The following is a 19,010-nucleotide window of genomic DNA, read 5'->3' as shown; positions in this document are numbered from 1 at the left end:
ATCTGAGTGGATCACTCAGATGAGCATTTTATTCCCTCCTAAAAAGTTTCCACACTTTATCCTATGGTGGAAAAAATTCACTAAGTAGGGTATACCAGCAAATAACGCTGCTATATCTCTGTGAGTAAGAGTTTGACTTGTCCGGCAGACAATTCTCAAATGCTTAGGGATCCAACGGATAAAAAGTTGGAATTCCTATTAAAAAAAAAAACACTTTTTTCTCTGGCAGATTGAGTGTCTCAGCCTGCGCTGACAGTAATTGCTTAATCGTTGAGAGATCAGTTTAAACAGGTGTTCAAGTTATCCTGCTCAACAGGCCCAGGATCTGGCAGCTTTATGTTTGCAATAGTTGCTATGAGAGATTCTATCCTTCAGGCCCTTGTGCCCTTCGCTAAGCGTCATGCAAGAAGCTCCTGGCTAGTCTTCTTCCTTTTTGCGGTGAAACAGCTATTTGGGGATGTTTTGGATAATACATCCAAAGAAATTCTAGTGGAAAAAGTACCCCTTTTGCCATTTAAGAAAGGAGTAAATGTATTTTCATTTTAAAGCTCCTTCTCCTGTGCCAGGGGCATCAGCCTCCAGGCAGTCACGACGGCTTCTGCCGTCAGGTTCAAAAGGAAATCCTCAGAGTTAACCCCAGGGACATCAAAGTCGACAATCGACATCAAATATGCATACCTCCATATGCCTATTTCCTCGCTTACTAGTAAGATCTACTTTTCAAGGTGGAAAATCTTCAGTTTCAGTGTGTAGCTCTGCTTTTCGGTCTAGCTACTGCACCTTGAGTGTTTACAAAGGTTCTGGCCCCTCTTCTAGCCAGATTAAGGGCCCAAGGTATAACAAATATGGTTTACCTGGACGTTCTGTTCTTCATAGACCAGTCAGTAGCCCGCTTAGACCAAAGTATGGTCACCACATTCAGCTACCTGGAATATCTAGGTCGGATTCTCAACCTAGAAGAAATCTTCTTTAAAACCATGAAGAAGGCTAAAATACTTGGGTCTGATCATAGATACACCCAGAAAAGGGTATTCTTGCCCCAGGCAAAGATCAGCGCCATAAAGGAACTGATTCAGGTGGTCGAAGCAAGATGAATTCTTCTATCAAGCTTTGCAGGAGGTTGTTGGGAATGATGGTGGCTTCATTCGAGGCTATTCTTTATGCTCAGTTTCATTTGAGACTGCTGCAAAACAGTATCCTATTGGCTTGGAACAAAGGGTTCAAGCTCTAGATTCCCAATGTGTCTGATTGCAAAGCCTACGGCCACATCACCCTGAAAGCCCCCGATCTCGTCGGATCTTGGAGGCTAAGCAGGGTCAGGCCTGGTTAGTGCCTGGATGGGAGACCACCTGAAAATTCCAGGTGCTGTAGCCTGGGTGCGCCGGAGCCTCAGTTTATGGTTGATAACCAAATATCTGCATAGGGGAAAATCCTTCTTTCAGTTACCTGGGAAATGGTAACAACATATGCCAACCTTTTTTTTTTGGGTTGGGGAGCAGTCCTGGAAGAGGCATTCTTGTGGCTCCCAGCGTGCCCAGGAAATCTTGGTATGCAGAGATCGTAAAGATGGAGGCCAGACCTTCTCTTGCAAGGTCCAGTGCTCCATCCTACTTTACAAACGCGAAATTTAACGGTTTGGCTATTGAGACCCACACTCGGAAGAAGCGTGGGCTGTCAGGTTCAGTGGTTTCTACCTTGGTTAATGCAAGGGAGCCGGCCTCCATAATTAAATATTATGGAGTATGGGAAGCATATGTCTCCTGGTGTGAAACCAGGAGTTGCACTCCAGGAAATAGGTCAAAGGTAGAATCCTTGACTTTCTGCAGATGGGGTGAGAAATAAAGCTGGCCTTGAGTGCTTTCTAAGGACAGGTCTCGGCCTTATCGGTATTATTTCAATGACCACTTGCTTCGCATTCTTTGGTTCGTAACTTTATTCAGGGGGTAACAGGGTTTAATCTCCGGTTAGGTCACCCCTAAACCCTTGGGACTTGAATTTAGTTTTGTCAGCATTACAAAACAGCCTTTTTTTGGGCTGATACGACATATTCCCTTGGTCCTTTTTGACAAGGAAACTATTTTTTCTGGTAACCATATCTGCTGCAAGAAGGGTATCAGAATTGGCTGCTCTTTCTTGTAAAGAGCCATATTATTATTTTCAAGGATAAGGTACAACCCCTGGCAAAAATTATGGAATCACCAGTCCCTGAGGATGTTCCTTCAGTTGTTTATTGTTGTAGAAAAAAAGCAGATCACAGACATGGCCAAAAACTAAAGGCATTTCAAATGACAACTTTCTGGCTTTAAGAAACACTAAAAGAAATCAAGAAAAATAATTGTGGTGGCAAGTAACAGTTAGATTTATAGAACAAGCACAGGGAATAAATTATGGAATCACTCAATTCTGAGGAAAAAATTATGGAATCATGAAAAACAAACAAACAAAATAACACTCCAACATATCACTAGTACTTTAGTAGTGGATATATAGAATCTAGGGATGGGACTTTGAAGGCACAACAATATCAAACTACAAAAAGATAAGTACTTTGTTGCACCACCTTTGGCTTTTATAACTGCTTGCAGTCTCTGAGGCATTGACTTAATGAGTGATAAACAGTACTCTTCATCAATCTGGCTCCAGCCTTCTCTGATTGCTGTTGCCAAATCATCTTTGCAGGTTGCAGCCTTGTCATGGACCATTTTCTTTAACTTCCACCACAGATTTTCAATTGGATTGAGATCCGGACTGTTTGCAGGCCATGACATTGGCCTTATGTGTCTTTCTTCAAGGAATTTTTTCACAGTTTTTGCTCTATGGTAAGATGCATTATCATCTTGATAAATGATTTCATCATCCCCAAACATCCTTTCAATAGATGGGATAAGAAAAGTGTCCAAAATTTCAATGTAAACCTGTGCATTTATTGAAGATTTAATGACAGCCATCTCCCCAGTGCCTTTACCTGACATGCAGCCCCATATCATAATTGACTGTGGAAATTTGCATGTTTTCTTCAGACAGTCGTCTGCATAAATCTCATTGGAACAGCACCAAACAAAAGTTCCAGCATCATCACCTTGCCCAATGCAGATTCGAGATTCATCACTGAATATGACTTTCATACAATCATCCACAGTCCACGATTGCCTTTCCTTAGCCCATTGTAACCTTGTTTTTTTGTGTTTAGGTGTTAGAGATGGCTTTCTTTTAGCTTTTCTGTATGTAAATCCCATTTCCTTTAGGCGGTTTCTTACAGTTCGGTCACAGATGTTGACTCCAGTTTCCTCCCATTTGTTCCTCATTTGTTTTGTTGTACATTTTCTGTTTTCAAGGCATATTGCTTTAAGTTTTCTGTCTTGACGCTTTGATGTCTGCCTTGGTCTACCAGTATGCGTGCCTTTAACCACCTTCCCATGTTGTTTGTATTTGGTCCATGTTTTAGACACAGCCGACTGTGAACCAACATCTTGTGCAACATTGCGTGATGATTTACCCTCTTTACCTACATACTAACAAGCAGATTTAATCTGATGCAGGTGTTAGTGTTTGTAATGAAAATTTACAGGGTGATTCCATATATTTTTCCTCAGAATTGAGTGATTCCATAATTTATTCCCTGTACTTGTTCTATAAATCTAACTGTTACTGGCAACCACAATTATTTTTCTTGATTTCTTTTAGTTTTTCTTAAAGCCAGAAAGTTGCCATTTGAAATGCCTTTAGTTTTTGGCCATGTCTGTGATCTGCTTTTTTTCTACAACAATAAACAACTGAAGGAACATCCTCAGGGACTGGTGATTCCATAATTTTTGCCAGGGGTTGTAGTATTGCGTTCTCAGTCTGTCTTTTTACCGAAGGTAGTATAAGGTTTTTATCTAAACCAGGATATTGTTCTGCCTTCATTTTTTTTTCCCAGAACCCTGTTCCATGGAAAAAAAAAAAAATCAGTTCATTCTCTTGAATGTGGTGAGAGCAGTCAGTCTACTTAAAGGCGACTGCTCAGATTCGGAAAATGGATGTTTTGTTAGTGTTGCCTGAAGGTCCTTTAAAGAGGAAAGGCAGCATCGAAATCTACTATTTCTAAATGGATTCGACAAGTAACCGTTCAAGCTTATGGTTTAAAGAGGTAGTTTCTACCCTCTAAAATCAAAGCGCACTCCTCTAGGGCTGTTAGTGCTTCCTGGGCAGTGCATCACCAAGTCTCCATGGCTCAAATCTGCAAGGCCGCAACTTGGTCTTCAATCCATGCATTTACCAGATTCTATCAGGTGGATGTAAAAAGACATGAGGATGTTGCCTTTTGGTTGCAGTGTACTGCAGGCAGCAGTATAAGTTCTCTGATCTCATGGTGCTCTACTTTTGTTGTCTCCCTCCCCTCAGTTGGCATTGCTCTGGGACATCCCACATAGTAATTACTATGGCTCTGTGTCCCGTGATGTACGAATAAAGAAAATAGGATTTTTATAAACGCTTACCTGTAAAATCCTTTTCTTTTTGAAGTACATCGCGGGACACAGAGGTCCCACCCCTCTTTCTAGTATACACGTGTATTGCTTTGCTACAAAACTGAGATACTCCCGGTATGGGAGGGGTTATATAGGGAGGCAACTTCCTGTTTAGGGTGTGCCAGTGTCCAGCACCTGAAGGTGGACTATAACCCACATAGTAATTACTATGGCTCTGTCCCTTGATTTTACAGGTAAGCTGTTATAAAAATCCCATTTTTTTCATATGATTTTCTGATCATATGTACGGGCCTTAAGCCAGCCATAGACGGTACAGATTTCTTACCTGCAATCATGGGCTGCGGGAAAGAAATTCACTTGATCACCCCATCAACACAGACAGCGCTGATGGGAATCCCTCCTGCTGAGACATTGTATTCTCCTGGCGGGGGGACAGTGATAGCTAGTGGATAATCACAAGTAAAATCCAACAGGCTGGTTGTACCTTGGTACATTCAGCCTGCCCATGTGTAGTTCAAATCTCGGCTGTTTCCTGCTGAACTGCCAAGATTCAAACCATTTGTGGCTGGCCTAACAAGACGCGACAAGGGCACTGCATTTCTGGCAACTGAATATTTATTTTCTGTACTTTCTAAAAATGTTTTTAACATGAAAAATCTAATGTGACCACATCCAAGGACTGGTAAACTGCAATATATGACGTTTTTGTTCTTTGTTATTGCTCAAGTATAGAAAACGAATTGGTGTTTGTCAAATTAGTTGTTGAGTTTAAAGTGAATCTGCTACATGCTAATGTGTGTATTTTTTTCCACTTGTGGCTCCTTTAGAGAATAACACTAAAAAAAATTTTGTTTATTGAACTGCCTCTAAATTTATTGTCATATTTGTGAATTTTGGCACGTGCTAAACTGAAATTTATACTTAAAGCAAAAACAGAAATACCCTGCGCTAGCCAAACCAAACTTTGGGTACAAAAACAATCTTAATAAAAAGTAAACAGATAGATGTTGCTGCCCTGTCATGTGTTCTCACACCACAAAAAAAGTAAAAATAAATCAAAGTACAGACCAACAATATAAACAGCTCAATAAAATGTGCAATGAAACTAAATTAATTACACCATAAATTAAACAAGCCTCGTAAAGCAAAGTCCATTTAGTAATCTCAAAAAGTCTTTCATCAAATGTATTTTATCTTTCTGATTCCTTTCTAATTCATATACATTTTTCATATATGATCCTCAATATATTTTAGTCTGTGCTCCACCACTAGTGAAAATTGGATACGGATTTCCCCGCATCCAGTTTGCATAGCAGGAGTTTGTGACCGGTGCTCTATGGAGCCAGTTCCCACATCTCCGCAGCGGCACCGGAGCCCTGTGTGTCTCTTGGTCCGTTTCAGGCTGAAATTGGACCTGAATCGGTGAATGGAGACACACCGGACTCCTGCTGTGAGCCGCTGCATGTTCTACTGTAAACCCAGCCTAAAACTACTCACAAAACCAGTGCACTCAAAAATCCAGCACACAAGATGAATTGCCTTTTTTATTTAGCGTGATGTGCTACATCTTAAATCCAACCATAGATGGATGAGCTGCACTTTGGAATTATTTTTACTTGAAATAGATTCTTGGGTTATGTAACTACTTCTCTTGAATTCCCTGTACTAATAAAGTCAAACTTTATGCTGGCAATAGGGTCTTGCATGAAAGTGTCTTTTTTCTTTTTCTTGTTGCAGGCAGAATAAAACAATTGATAGAAATTGGCTTCCTTAACACAGCCAGTATTCGTCTTTTCATTCTTGATGAAGCAGATAAACTTCTAGAAGTAGGGAGCTTCCAGGAACAAATTAAGTAGGAACTGTACAATTTATAAATTTGCGTTTAACATACAAGTGAAATTATTTTTTTTTAATTAATGTTTTCTTTTATTAGTTGGATTTATTCATCACTTCCGGCTAACAAGCAAATGCTAGCGGTTTCAGCAACATACCCAGAATCCTTAGCAAGAGCACTAACAACGTACATGCGGGAGCCAATGTTTGTCAGATTGAATGCAGCTGACCCTAGTCTTCTTGGTATGTTAAATAGCAAAGACTGAACTGAAACTAATGTGTATTGGTGTCTGATTTGTGTCCTTTATTGCTCTGGTTTAGGGTTAAAGCAATATTATAAGGTGGTAAATTCATACCCACTTCCACACAAGACCTTTGAAGAGAAAGTACAACATTTGCAAGAACTGTTCAGCAGAATTCCTTTTAACCAAGCTTTAGTGTTCTCTAATCTTCATAGCAGGTAACTTTTAATGTTTTTCTCTGTCAATATCAGTGAACAAGACACCGTCTACCAAAGCATTAAGAAGAGGTGTCTCTTTGTGACACTCGGGTTGATTTACTGAAGGAAAATCCACTTTGCACTGCAAGTGCAGTCGCTGTAGATCTGAGGGGGGCATGCAAGGAAAATTTAAAAAACAGCATTTTTGCTTGCACATGATTAGATGATGGAAATAAGCAGAGCTTCCCCTCATTTCAGATCTTCCCCTCAGATCTACAGCGACTGCATTTCCAAGTGCAGGCTGAGTGTGATGTCACTTCTTTCCCTCAGTCATTGAAGGGCTCTGATTAAAAAAGGTGCTGACTTGGAAACGAGCCAGCCAGTTTGGACCCCAGCAAGGTCCCCCTGAACTCTGTAGTGTACTCAGCCTAGGTCTTTATGGTTACAGATCGAGCATTGTTTACATGTTTGAGTATATTTTATAACATATTTCCTAACAAATGTTGTAGAATAATGCACTAGGCTGGTGCTCCCCCTGTCTGTTTTTTGTAGTGGCTTTAGGACATCCCCAGGCCTAGAGGGCAGCAAAGCTTGAAGTTACATAAAAGCTATCACATTTTAATGTGCAGGATGCATTTTTTTATGTTATTTTTTGCACACTCATTAAAATGCAGTATTCCAGCCACTGGGGGACTTGCCATCCAGGTGTGGGACATGCTGACTAATATTTAGGAATGCAGACAGGTAGCTGCTAGACTCAAACCGTGTACAGTGACCTGGAATACCAGAGGCAGAAAAAAACAGCAGCATTTTAGATGGCGATCTCTCTGTGAGGTGTATATTCATCAGGGAAGAGGAAGAGGCAGCACTTTAGAAATCATCTTAAACTTAAGAAAAAAACATTTAGAGGAAAAGCCAGAAAAAATGATATATAGAGTGTGTACCAAGAGGGAATACATAAAATATCTCATATGTGAAAGATCAGTAATAGCACAAATATTTCCATTAAAAACGAAACAATAGTATAAAAAAAAAAGAGATTAAAGCAAGGATATTTTTCAGGTACTCTTCTACTGGTGTGTATTACCAAGTTCCTACTACTCCCTTCACTAACACAGGTCTGACCACTCAGGCTACTATTTTTCAAGACCCTGAACCTTATGTCCACCCTATTGCCATTTCCTTGCACGCCCCCATGTTGTGCATTGCAACTCAGAGGATCAGCTTTTTGGACTCTTGTTCTCAGAACTCTTTGCAAGGTCCTGACACCTGTAAGCCATGGCCAGATGGTACCTCTCAGGTGTCTAGTGTTGGTAGCAGTGTTTGCCCTTGGGTGAGGGTGTTCATTTCAGGTCCTCCCTAAGGAAGTCCACATCCTGTGGATCAATGCACCTTCCCCTCCTGTCCTTTCCCTTTAGGGGCCATTAGGGAATTGTGGGAACCGCTCTTGTTCTGGTCTCTTCTTCTCTCAGTGACTCTGTCTACTTCAAGTTCCCCCCCTTGGTATCTGAGAGCCTGGATTTGAGTTGAGATATCTGGAAGGTCTCTATAGGCCAAGAAATCACGCATTGCCTAAGTATTGTAATACCCTCACCTCTAGGAGGGAGAGGTTTGTGCACCTAAGTGCTCCCCTTTGCCTGCATGGCTGGAAGACCCAGATAGAGGACCCCATTTTCTATTATACTATCAGCAGATTGCACACATCTCCTGCTGCATATACACCCTATTGTGGATAGAGTACATGTAGAGTAACTTAAATTATATAACGCCTCATGCACACATGTGGAGGACAAGGGTCAATTAGCATGTGACTCCTTATGAAACAACATTAGGGGATATGCCAGGCCTTGCTGCCCTCTAACAACTCGGGTACTCTGGCTAACAACTGCAAAAGAACAAACAGAGTGTGCACCAGCCCAGTGCATTATCTCAATGGTACTTTAATTATAAAACAAAGGTTAAAAACATTCTCACAAACAATGAAGATATACAAGATGTCAAGTCACTGTCTTGTGGCACAGTGGATAGTGGGACCCAGAGTAGTCCATCACCAAGACGTTGTCCGGGATCCAGGACTGGCTTATGTGTTTTCAAGGGTAAACACTCTTTCCCATCGCCTGTATGGCTGGAAGACCCCATCAACAGAGGACCCTGTTTTCTACTGTATTATCAGCAGATGGCACATGTCTCCAGCTGCATAAACCCTCTATTGGGGATAGAGTACATGTAGAGGCCTTTGCAGAACCTGATCTCCTGGATCTAAGCCTCCTTCTGTGGCCTATCTTCAGCCTCTGAGGAGGTTTCTCCTAAATCCTTCTCTGGTTCTAACTCTTACAGGTGAGCATTAACTGTTCACCTATGGTTTTTCTTTCCCTCTCAGCACAGCTGTGGATGTTTCATTGGACCGGGAAGGGCCAGATGTCACTTATAACATGTTCTGTTTTGGGTTAGGCAGGTCATGCCGAGCTTTCTCTGTCACACCACAAAGATAGTTTTGGGTGTTTTGATGGATGAGTTTTGCTCATCCTCCTCCTTTTTTAGTGTTTTATGTTCACCAGTCTGGGAAAATAGTATACCTTTGCAACTGCCTATACTTTTTAAGGACACCTCCTGTGCACCCTACCTCCCTTCGCCAAACTGGCTTCAGGTTTTTTACCCCTGGGTTGTTGCGATACTCGGGTCCTTTTGACTCTAACTTTGAGGATTTTTTTGTTTATCTGATGCTGCATGGTTTCTCTGACCAAGCAATCTCATTCCTATCTGGGGGTTTTCCGACGACCTTTTATTTGTAGACTGACTCCTCTTGTGAGACTGTTTTGTTCATTGTTCCCACTGGGGACCCGTTTTTTTTTTTTAATGTGTTGTATTGTTGGGCACCTCTCATCCGAGGGGATATAGAAAGGAAAAAATGCCTCCATATGGTGTAGGTCAAAAAGGTGGGTTTTATTGAAAAAACCAACATTCATACCTGAGGTTAAAAACCTGATCACAGAGTAAAAGCAATGTGGGGAGTGAAAAGCCAAGACCGACGCGTTTTGTACCAATGGACTTCAACTGGGGCAATTGAAGTCCATTGGGATGAAACGCGTTTTGATCACGTTTTTAATTTTTTGTATGAATGTTTTTTTTTTTTTTTTTTTTTCAATGATACCTACTTTTTTGACCTACACCATATGGAGGCATTTTTTCTTTCTATATGCCCACGGATAAGCATTTTTGGCTTTCCAGTCTGGCTGCTTAACATCTGAGTTCCAGCCTTATGGTTCCCTGCACGATTTCTTGGATTCCCTAGATCATCTTTGGAAGTCTGCTGATTGGGCTATCCTCGCTTGATTGACTCGTTGTTGCTGACACTCGAGTGCATACTCCTTTCTTGGGTGGAGGACACATGATGCTCTACATGCCTGCTTAAGGTCTTTGTACCCCACTTCTGAGCAACAACTTTTTTTGTGGTGGACTCTATATATGTTTACCATAGGATTGTTTCACCTTTGGGACTTTTTCACTTGTGTTTCTACCCATTATATATTTGCTTTGTCTCATATTCACTATATTTAAGATTAATTTTTATCACAAAGTTTTTATTATTTGCACATAACATTTGGTACATTGTTATTATTCATTGCTTCATATTTTTAGCGCTACATTTTTCGCCAATCTTTTACATAGAATTTTCATCACATTCTTATGTAGCAGCTGTTCATTCCTCCTCACACATTGGATTAGAGCAGTAATATCCCTCATCCACATTCTATTTCATAGGGACAGGCTTAAAAAGAATAGCAGATTAGCGTTACTGGGGTATCTTTGTATCTTCTGCTCGCCTACAGAATCAATATGCTTCCCATCCTATAAGTCTACACATACTTATTTGCTTCTTCTTTCTCTTCATGGTATACTCTATCACCAACAAAGATAGATCCTCTCTTATTGGCCATTGGTGCGTAGGCATGCACACCTCCGTTTCTTGTCTTTCTAGTATAATTTACTTGCCAGCTTAAGAGAATTTTGTAAATTATAGTAGGCAATTTGTTTAGTAGTAATTTTATGTATTTTACACTACAGTGATCCGGACGTAGCATAAACCTCACTAGAGTAACTTCTCTGCCTGGAGTTTGCTGTGAAGCATAAAAAGAGATTTGATGGTAGATTACATTGAACAGCATTGGTGGATATTGTCTATTGAGTAATTTTTACTGACATAAGTGTGAAATTGAAAATCACTTTGTTATATTTTACAGAGCTCAACATTTGGCAGATATTCTCACAGCCAAAGGTTTCCCAGCTGTGTGTATATCAGGTAACACTGGGTTATTTATTTTGCCTTTATCTGAGTTAATAGTTTTTCTGTTTCAGCTGCTGTCCAATATGTGTAAGAGCACCTTTTAACTCATGGGATGCATTCTACCAGTATGTTTATAGTTTTGCTATCAAATCACTTAAAATGTGAGCATAGCCATACAATCAAAACTGTAGAATTTCAGTTATTCAATCTCGGAATATTTTTTTTGCTACATTTTTGATTATATTGAACTGCTTTTTTTGGACTACTGAAAACATGCACTACTCCTCCTAATGAGGTCTAGGTTCATCACCTTAATAGACAGCGAAAACCAGTTAGGCTTACCGGTAACTAATTTTCTGGGAGTCTTCCAGGACAGTCTGTGAGACAGAGTCCCCCCTCTGAGACAGGAAACATGTTGGTCCAAATTCTTTAAAAGGTAGTCATCCAGTTCTCCCCTTCAGTGTTTAAATGGATAAACATAAAATTGCGCATTGGAAAATGGGTGAGCAGCCAACAACTCCACTAGACACAAAGTGAATCATCAAATATAAAAATTAATAGTGTAGCGCTCAAAGGCAGTGAAATAAAACCACTGTGACAATTGATATGAAGATAATGACATAGCATATCAGTCCATCTTGATTAAATAGAAAATTACAGTGTGAATAAGCATCAACCCAAGTGTATAATCTAAAATGATAAATCTTGAAAAACTGCTTGATCATGAAGTGCAGTCAAGGAAAGTAAGGTTGGCACGCTTACCAGATGGGGTGGACATGTGTACCATACAGCACATGGGTCAAACAGGCATAATGAGGACTTGGCCTCAATCTAGTAATCTGTGAATGGAACGGTAGATGGACCTCAAGAATGGATGATGGATGATCGCACTTCAGACAGACGAGTGCCAAAGCATGCAGCAATTGTTAAATAATTCCATTGGCATTAAACATGAAAAACAAATGGATCCATATAGCGTAATACCGTAAGGTCTTTTATTTTAAAAAAAGAGGGGTTTGAGCGCTACACTATTTTAATATTTGGTGATCCCCTTCAGTATTATCAAGAACCGCAGGAAGGCACTAAACACAACACAAGGGCATAACAACACAACCAAATTATCAGAGAAATAAACCAGGGTGGGAAATCCGGCTGTCCTGGAAGACTCCCAGAAAATAAGTTATCAGTAAGCCTAACTCTGGTTTACTACACTCGTCTTTCAGGACAGCCTCTGAGATGATCAAGAAACTTACCCCCCCCCCGGGCGGGACCACTGCCTGGAGGACCTTTTGTCCAAATGCCTGCTCCTTACTTGAAAGCAAATCCACATGATAATGCTTCACAAATGTGGAATAGCTGGGCCACGTGGCCGCCTTACAGATATCCTCTGGCACTGGCTGTCTTTGCCCACAAAGCTGATAGGGCTCTGGACAAGTATGCATTGACGAGAGCAGTGGAATCTTCGCTAAATTTAAATGACTCTGTAATTGCCAATTCGATTCACCTAGCAACTGAAGATTTGGATGCGTCGTAACCCTTACATGCACCTGAAAAATGAGTAAACAAGGAATCTCTTAAGGTAAGCCAAAAGGCTCCTTCTAACATCTAACAATCTAAACTTTTTCTCCCTCTCACTAGACGGGGAAGAACAAAAAGTCGGTAGGATGATTTTTTGCACCCTATGTAAAAAGGAGAAAACTTTGGGAAGAAATCCTAGGTCTGTTTTAAAAACAACCCTGTCTTCAAAAATTAACAAAAAAGGATCTCGAATGGAAAGCGCTTGCATTTCACTCACCCTCCAAGTGGAGGTGATTGCCACCAAAAATACTGTCTTTAAGGTTGGCAACTTAACGGAAGACTTTTCCAGGGGTTCAAAGGGATGAGAATTATTGCCCCAAGGACAGGTCCCAGGATGGACAAGCCTGTACCCTTGCTGGCTTAGATTTGGAGAGGGCCCTGAAAAAATTCACTACAAACGATTCCTGCTGGAGAGAGACCTGAAAGAAAACACTATGAGCTGAGGATTGCACCTTTGGAAGGTACTCCTCAAAAGACCCTGATCTGCCCCAGCTTGGCAGAAATCCAAGACTGCCGGGATATCCGAAGGGCCCTGATCCTTCCTTGAGGTTTGTCTTTTCTGACAAACTTCTGAACTGCTGGCAGCAGCTTTACTGGGGGAAACTCATAACAGAGATTGAACTCCCCAAGCGTTCGTGAAGGCAACTATTGCCAAGTCCCCAATCCTGGGAATGCAGGGAAAAGAACAGGGCAACCTTGCTGTTGCCCTCTGCGGCAAAGAGGTCAACTTCTGGCATGCCCCATTCCTGCTCAATGCTCTCAAACTCCTTGGTTGAATGATCACTCGTCCTTTACCTGATGCTAGCTGAGGAAGTCCGCTAGAGGATTTTGTGACCCCCCCCCCTTAAGTGGATGGCTGAATTTGAGGCCGGGTTCTGCTCGGCCCACCCAAAAATATTGCCTGGAATCAACTGGAGGGATAGACTCCTTGTTCCCCCTTGCTTGTTGATGTACACAACTGCTGTCACATTGTCTGAGTGAACTTGGAGATGGTGATCCTCCAAGAGCAATTAGAAGGCCCCCAATGCTTTCTGGATCGCCAGCAGATCCCTCTGATTCAAAGCCATTTGGGCTTCCATTGAAGACCAAGACCCCTGGGCCAAATTGCAACCTAGGTGGGCTCTCCACCTGAATGAACTGGCATTGATCGTGACAATCAGCGGGTTTGGCGTGGCTCACTTCACACCCCCACAAGATTGTGGTGCCACCACCCCAACGATCTTTTGATCCTAATAAATAGATGGATTGTGAAGTCCAGCATATTCCTGCTCTCATTTCATCTCCGTAGAAGACAATTCTGCAGTGGGCACAGGTGAAACCTTGCCCATGGTCTCTTATAGAGACGTTAATGTTGGTCTGTAGACCTGCCACTGACTGGTCAATTTCCCGAATTTTCTCCTCCGGCAGAAAGATTTTCCTCTCCACCGAGGAAATTTCATAGCCTAGGTACATTACTCTCTGCTCGGGGACAAGTTGAGACTTGTCTTTGTTGATAAGCCACCTGAAATTCTGTGCAACTTATAGATCTGCCGCCAGTTCTGGCAATGACAAGGAAATCATCCAGGTAGGGGACAACAGTGATGGCCTTTATTCTTCAAGGAGCCAAGGATTCCGCAAGAACTTTCGGTGACAAGGCAAGGCCAAGAGGGAGATCCTGACACTGGAAGTGGCGAACCTCCGTACCGATTCTGACGGCCAACCTGAGGTTCCTCTGCAACCCAGGGTGTATAGAGATGTGAAGGAACGCATCCCTCAAATCCACCGTCTCCATAAAGAACTCTGGAAAAAGGATGTTGCTGAAAAGATCAACTCCATTCTGAAATGCTTATACCTCGGAAACCTGTTGAGTGGGCGAAGGTTTAAAATATGGTTAAATTTGCCTTCACTACAAACATGTGGGAATAAAATCCCTGACCTTGCTTGCGTTGGGGTACCTGCGAGAGAACCCATTGATCCAATAGATCTCCTACCAGGAGACAAAAAGCTCCTGCCTTCTCCCGATCCTACGGCAAAGAAGTCACCAGAAATTTGAAGGGGGGCTGTAGTCGAACTCCAACCTATAGCCTTTTCTTATTTTATCTAGGATGTACAGACTTGAGGTAACAGAAGTCCGCTGTGGGTGAAAGGTCCCCAATCTTCCCCCCACTGGGACACAGGAGTCATTGGGACTTTGTAGGGGCTTGCGGAGGATTGAATAGAATGCCTCCTCTGCTCCTGCCCTTATGGCCCCGACCAGTGATTCTTTGGATGGCTAAACTTGCCCTGCTGCTTGTGGCCATGAAAAAACTTCCTGGAGCCAGACTTTTTCTTACTCTCCGGGAAGGCTTTCTTCTCATCTTGGGTGCATTCTAGGGCTTCCTGCAGCCCGGGCCCAAACGGATGATTCCCGGAAAAGGGTAAACTCCAAAGCCTCAGCTTGGACGCCAAATCGCCCATACATGTCTTCAACCACAAGGCTCTCCATGTGGAATTCACCAGAGCAGAGAATCTGGCTGCCAGCTTAACAGATTCAGCTGAAGCATCTGCCAGGAATCCAACTGCTCTGAAAAGCAATGGAAAAGATTTTAGAATCTGTTGCCTGGACATGCCTGCTGAGAGATGTCTGTGACTGCGTCAACCAGCAATCTAAGTTCCTGGCTTCGCAGGTGGCTGCTAAGGCCGGCTTCATTTTAAAGTGGTTGTAAACCCTCCCTCCTGACTTTTAACTATAGGTAAGCCTAGAATAAGGCATACCTATAGGTAGTGGAAATATCTCCTAAACTTGCGCCGGTGATGTAATCGGAGCATGCGCTGTGAAGAAATGGACCTGCGTGCCGTTTCTTCCAGCGTGTGCTGTTACTGATTGCTCCCGCGCGCATGTGCGGGAGTGATATCATGCGGCTCCGGCTGGTCACAGAGCCGGAGTCAGTGGACCCTGGAAGGAAGAGGGGCGAAGATGGACGCAGCCTGCACAGGGGACAGCGATGAATTCGTTTGCAGGTCAGTGTCAGATAATGCCATTATGCTTTTAATTTGCAGGAAGCAAAAGAGGAAGTAAAACCCATCAAAACTTCCCCCTTCTTATCCATGGGGCCTTTGAGAGACCCCATGTCGTTCCACGTTGAGCCCCATCCTCCTCAAAAGGAAACCTTCTCCTAAGGCTGCCTGAGAAAAAAATTTTTTCTTTCAGGGTTTTCTCCCACTCAAATTTAGTAGTATCCACCAAGGTACTATGCACTGGAAATAAGCTGGATTTTTTTGCGTTCAACCCCTGGTACATGAGGTCATGCTTGGACAAATGTTTCCCTCTCCTCTTAAATTTCTAAGGTGTCATAGATGGCCTTGAGAAGGTCATCCACATTATCCAGCGTCAGTCTATACCTAGACCTCCTGAAGGAGTAACCCTCTTTCTTTCTTTGACCCCAAATCTATCTGAGAGGAGGCATGTGACCTAGGATCCGTCCCTGTCTCCTCACCTCCCCCCTTCCTGGCTGGGCTCGGACAGAGCTGGCTTGTTGAAGGTTAGGATTATGAGGGGGGCTCTGAATCTACCTCCCAAGCTTGATAAATAAGATGCAATCTCATTTTTAACCGACGATTGAATCTTGTGACATGCTGGCACTGACTCATCTTTAACCAGGATATTGACACCCAGGGCAAAGAGGTTTCTCTCAAGATGAGCCTAACTTTGCTGCACATACAGCACACTTCCTTCTGGGAGCCTGCACTTGGGCCTTGTCCTGAGGTTTAACCTAAAAGCAAAACAAATAAATAGTCCCCAAAGTCAAAGTCAGGCTTCTGATAAACCAGGCCACCACTATGCTGGGACTAGAGAAGGAAAGTGCCCTTCCCCTCACCTGTGGCTTCCTCCAAGGCCCCCATGGACTAGGAAAAAAAACACCCAGGGTTAGCAAGCGAGAGCACTCCCCAAGCTTACCTGAGAGGTGTCGTTGCCCGGGGAACCAGAGTCCACCGCCTGAGAAGCTGCAGTGTGCTCCATCCTTGTTCCTAGGTGTGCTGCCACAGCCTCTGCCAGATTTTTCACTCGCCTCTGGGATGCCTGTACTGCTGCGCCAATTAAGACTGGAACCACCGTCTCCGGCACCCTCTATTGAGGTCACTCCGTTGGAAGACTGCCCCTGCAGATTCCAGAACCAGCCTGGAGCACAGCCTACCCCGCCCCGGAAGCTGAGTGCTGACCTTTCCTCCCCACCTAGCGGGAAAAGCTGAGCCAGCGAGCAGCACTGGGGGCTCTGCCATGCCCCACAGAGGTCCTCTCTCTCGAGCACAGGCAGCGGCAAGGAGCGCAACCTCTCCACCATAAACAGGGGGGATCGCGGCAGGCCAGAAGGTACTCTCCAGGAAGCGTACACTACAGAACAGCCCTGAGACATAGAGCTCCCAAAGCAGGTTCGTGAACATGCTTCCTTCCCGTCCGGAGGAAACCCTAAAACTGCGGGGGAGACCTGGAAGAATACCTTTTTAAAGAGTTTGGGCAAACGTGTTTCCTGCCCTGGAGGGGGAAGCTCTACATCTCTCAGGCTGTCACTGAAGACAAGTGGAGAAAAATTGTTTTGATTGGGTAGAATGGAATATGTATGGGCAGTACGCTGAGATTTGGTATAGGGTCACTTTTTATTACATGGACAATGCTGCTATATTTGTAACTCTGGGACAGGGTGTGAAGTGCCTGTACAGTTTCCTAGAGGGCAATAGACATTTTCTGCAGGCCTGTTTGCCTTGTCCTTGGAGTCATTTCCTGCCCTACATAGCCTACATAGTTTGAACAGTGGGCGTAAAAGGTTTGTAAATAGGGGCTTTCGAGGAGGACTTGATACAGTGATGCTTGTCTGTATCTATATTAAGTCAGCTCTTCCATGGAAGCAGCTTCAAAGATAGTTGACATCTTTTGGGTATTCTCAAGTATTACAATCTGGAAATATTCCTGCTTGTAAAGGAGGAATTCAAAACACAATGTACACTTTTTAGAGTATTGTTTGTCCCACAATTTTAACGTTTCTAAATGTTCCCTTTTTAACATGGCAAATCTTTACTTTTTGAGTTCAGGTCCACTTCAAAGAAATTGAAAAACAGTTGATTTGTAGAAAAATTCCTCCAAGGACTTCAGATGCAGAAAACTTTCTAAGGGCCAGTTCACACCAGTTGCAGTCCAGTGGGGTTTTTTCTGCATCAAAAACGCATGTAAAGTAGATTTTATGGTTGTCAATGTTATAGTTCACAGCAGTGCTTGCAGTTAGTGCTTTCCAGAAAAAAAAGTAGGAAATGCTGCATTTTTCCTGGACTGGACTGTACTGTAACGCTGTAAAAAGCACTGGAACGCACCAGAACGCATCTAAACGCGTCAAAAACGCTCATGCAGAAATGCATCTGGAACGTGTCTGGACTGCGTTTCTATGGTGTGAACTGGCCCGAAGTAAAATTTTGCATATACTGCATAGAATTAACTCCATTCTGTCACAAGTGTTAAAAAGAAAATTCTTTCATTCAAGTGGTTTGGCACTCTCATCTGACCCAATCATTCTGATACAAAGTTATAACTGTTTTGAATGGGAATGACTGGTTGTTGAGTTTGGGTCAATCTCTGACTTTGTTGGATATGATTGAAAATATGAATATATCTAGGTATACCAAATGTTGTGTGGAGTGTTTTTGGGGTTTTTTTTTTTTTTTTTTTTGTTTTTTTTAATATACTTTGTACTGTCGAAGTGAGATTTTAGTAAGGTGAAAACTTTTACCCTCCTAGTATTAATACTTGAACTGACTCCATTAAAAAGCACTTTCCTTCTGTAAAATAATGAGAGCTTAAGTTGTTCTTTCATTCTAGTGCAATCATTATGTGACTGTTGATGGATTTTTAGCTGTATCATCCTGCTTATTAAAAAAAAAAAAAAAAAAGGCAGATACCTGTGAAAGTCTGTGGTTAAATTAATAATTTTTTTTTCTCTGCCAGGTAGCATGAACCAAAACCAAAGACTTGATGCAATGGCCAAACTTAAGCAGTATCACTGTCGTGTTTTGATTTCAACTGATCTTGTAAGTAGTTTGACTGGTTTACAGAAGGTACTTTTTTTTTTTCTTCTTTTTCCTTTTTTTTTTAAATAACAGAAATGTCTATATTTAACAGAGCGGCCACGAACCCCTTCTATTCGGGTCTCCCCCGGTGCCTTCTCTCTGTCCAGTGCCCCAGGTCAACCCGCTTCCCATGGGGGCACTCGTGCATGCTTGCACCTGAGCCCTGCTGCTGCGTTCATTGAGCGGGACTTGGACCCACCCCCTCCTCCCTCGTCACTGGCTTTAAAGAAAAAAAAATCACTTTAGAGCTCCTATATGAGGTGAAACAGACTTTCTATTCCCCACCCCTAGAAACCCAATGTTTTCCTATTCCTGTTGCCAGGGCAGGTTAGGA

The 19,010-nt window shown here is 42.6% G+C and overlaps 1 protein-coding gene and 1 pseudogene across 1 annotated transcript in view; both read left to right on the top strand.

Moving 5' to 3' along the window:
* Nucleotides 1-19,010, top strand: part of DDX20 (DEAD-box helicase 20) — a 102,386-nt gene that overhangs the window by 64,427 nt on the left and 18,949 nt on the right. The window contains exons 5-9 of the mRNA XM_073615737.1: nucleotides 6,207-6,321; nucleotides 6,403-6,545; nucleotides 6,624-6,762; nucleotides 10,983-11,041; nucleotides 18,555-18,637. Of these exons, the coding sequence (XP_073471838.1) occupies nucleotides 6,207-6,321; nucleotides 6,403-6,545; nucleotides 6,624-6,762; nucleotides 10,983-11,041; nucleotides 18,555-18,637 (539 nt within the window). The remainder of the gene's footprint in view (nucleotides 1-6,206; nucleotides 6,322-6,402; nucleotides 6,546-6,623; nucleotides 6,763-10,982; nucleotides 11,042-18,554; nucleotides 18,638-19,010) is intronic.
* LOC141131066 (5S ribosomal RNA) lies at nucleotides 1,256-1,374 on the top strand (annotated as a pseudogene).

This window comes from Aquarana catesbeiana, linkage group LG02, assembly GCF_042186555.1.
Source record: "Aquarana catesbeiana isolate 2022-GZ linkage group LG02, ASM4218655v1, whole genome shotgun sequence".
Taxonomy (NCBI): Eukaryota; Metazoa; Chordata; class Amphibia; order Anura; family Ranidae; genus Aquarana; species Aquarana catesbeiana.
Note: the sequence above shows the minus strand (reverse complement) of the source record. Positions and strands in the feature narration are given on the sequence as shown.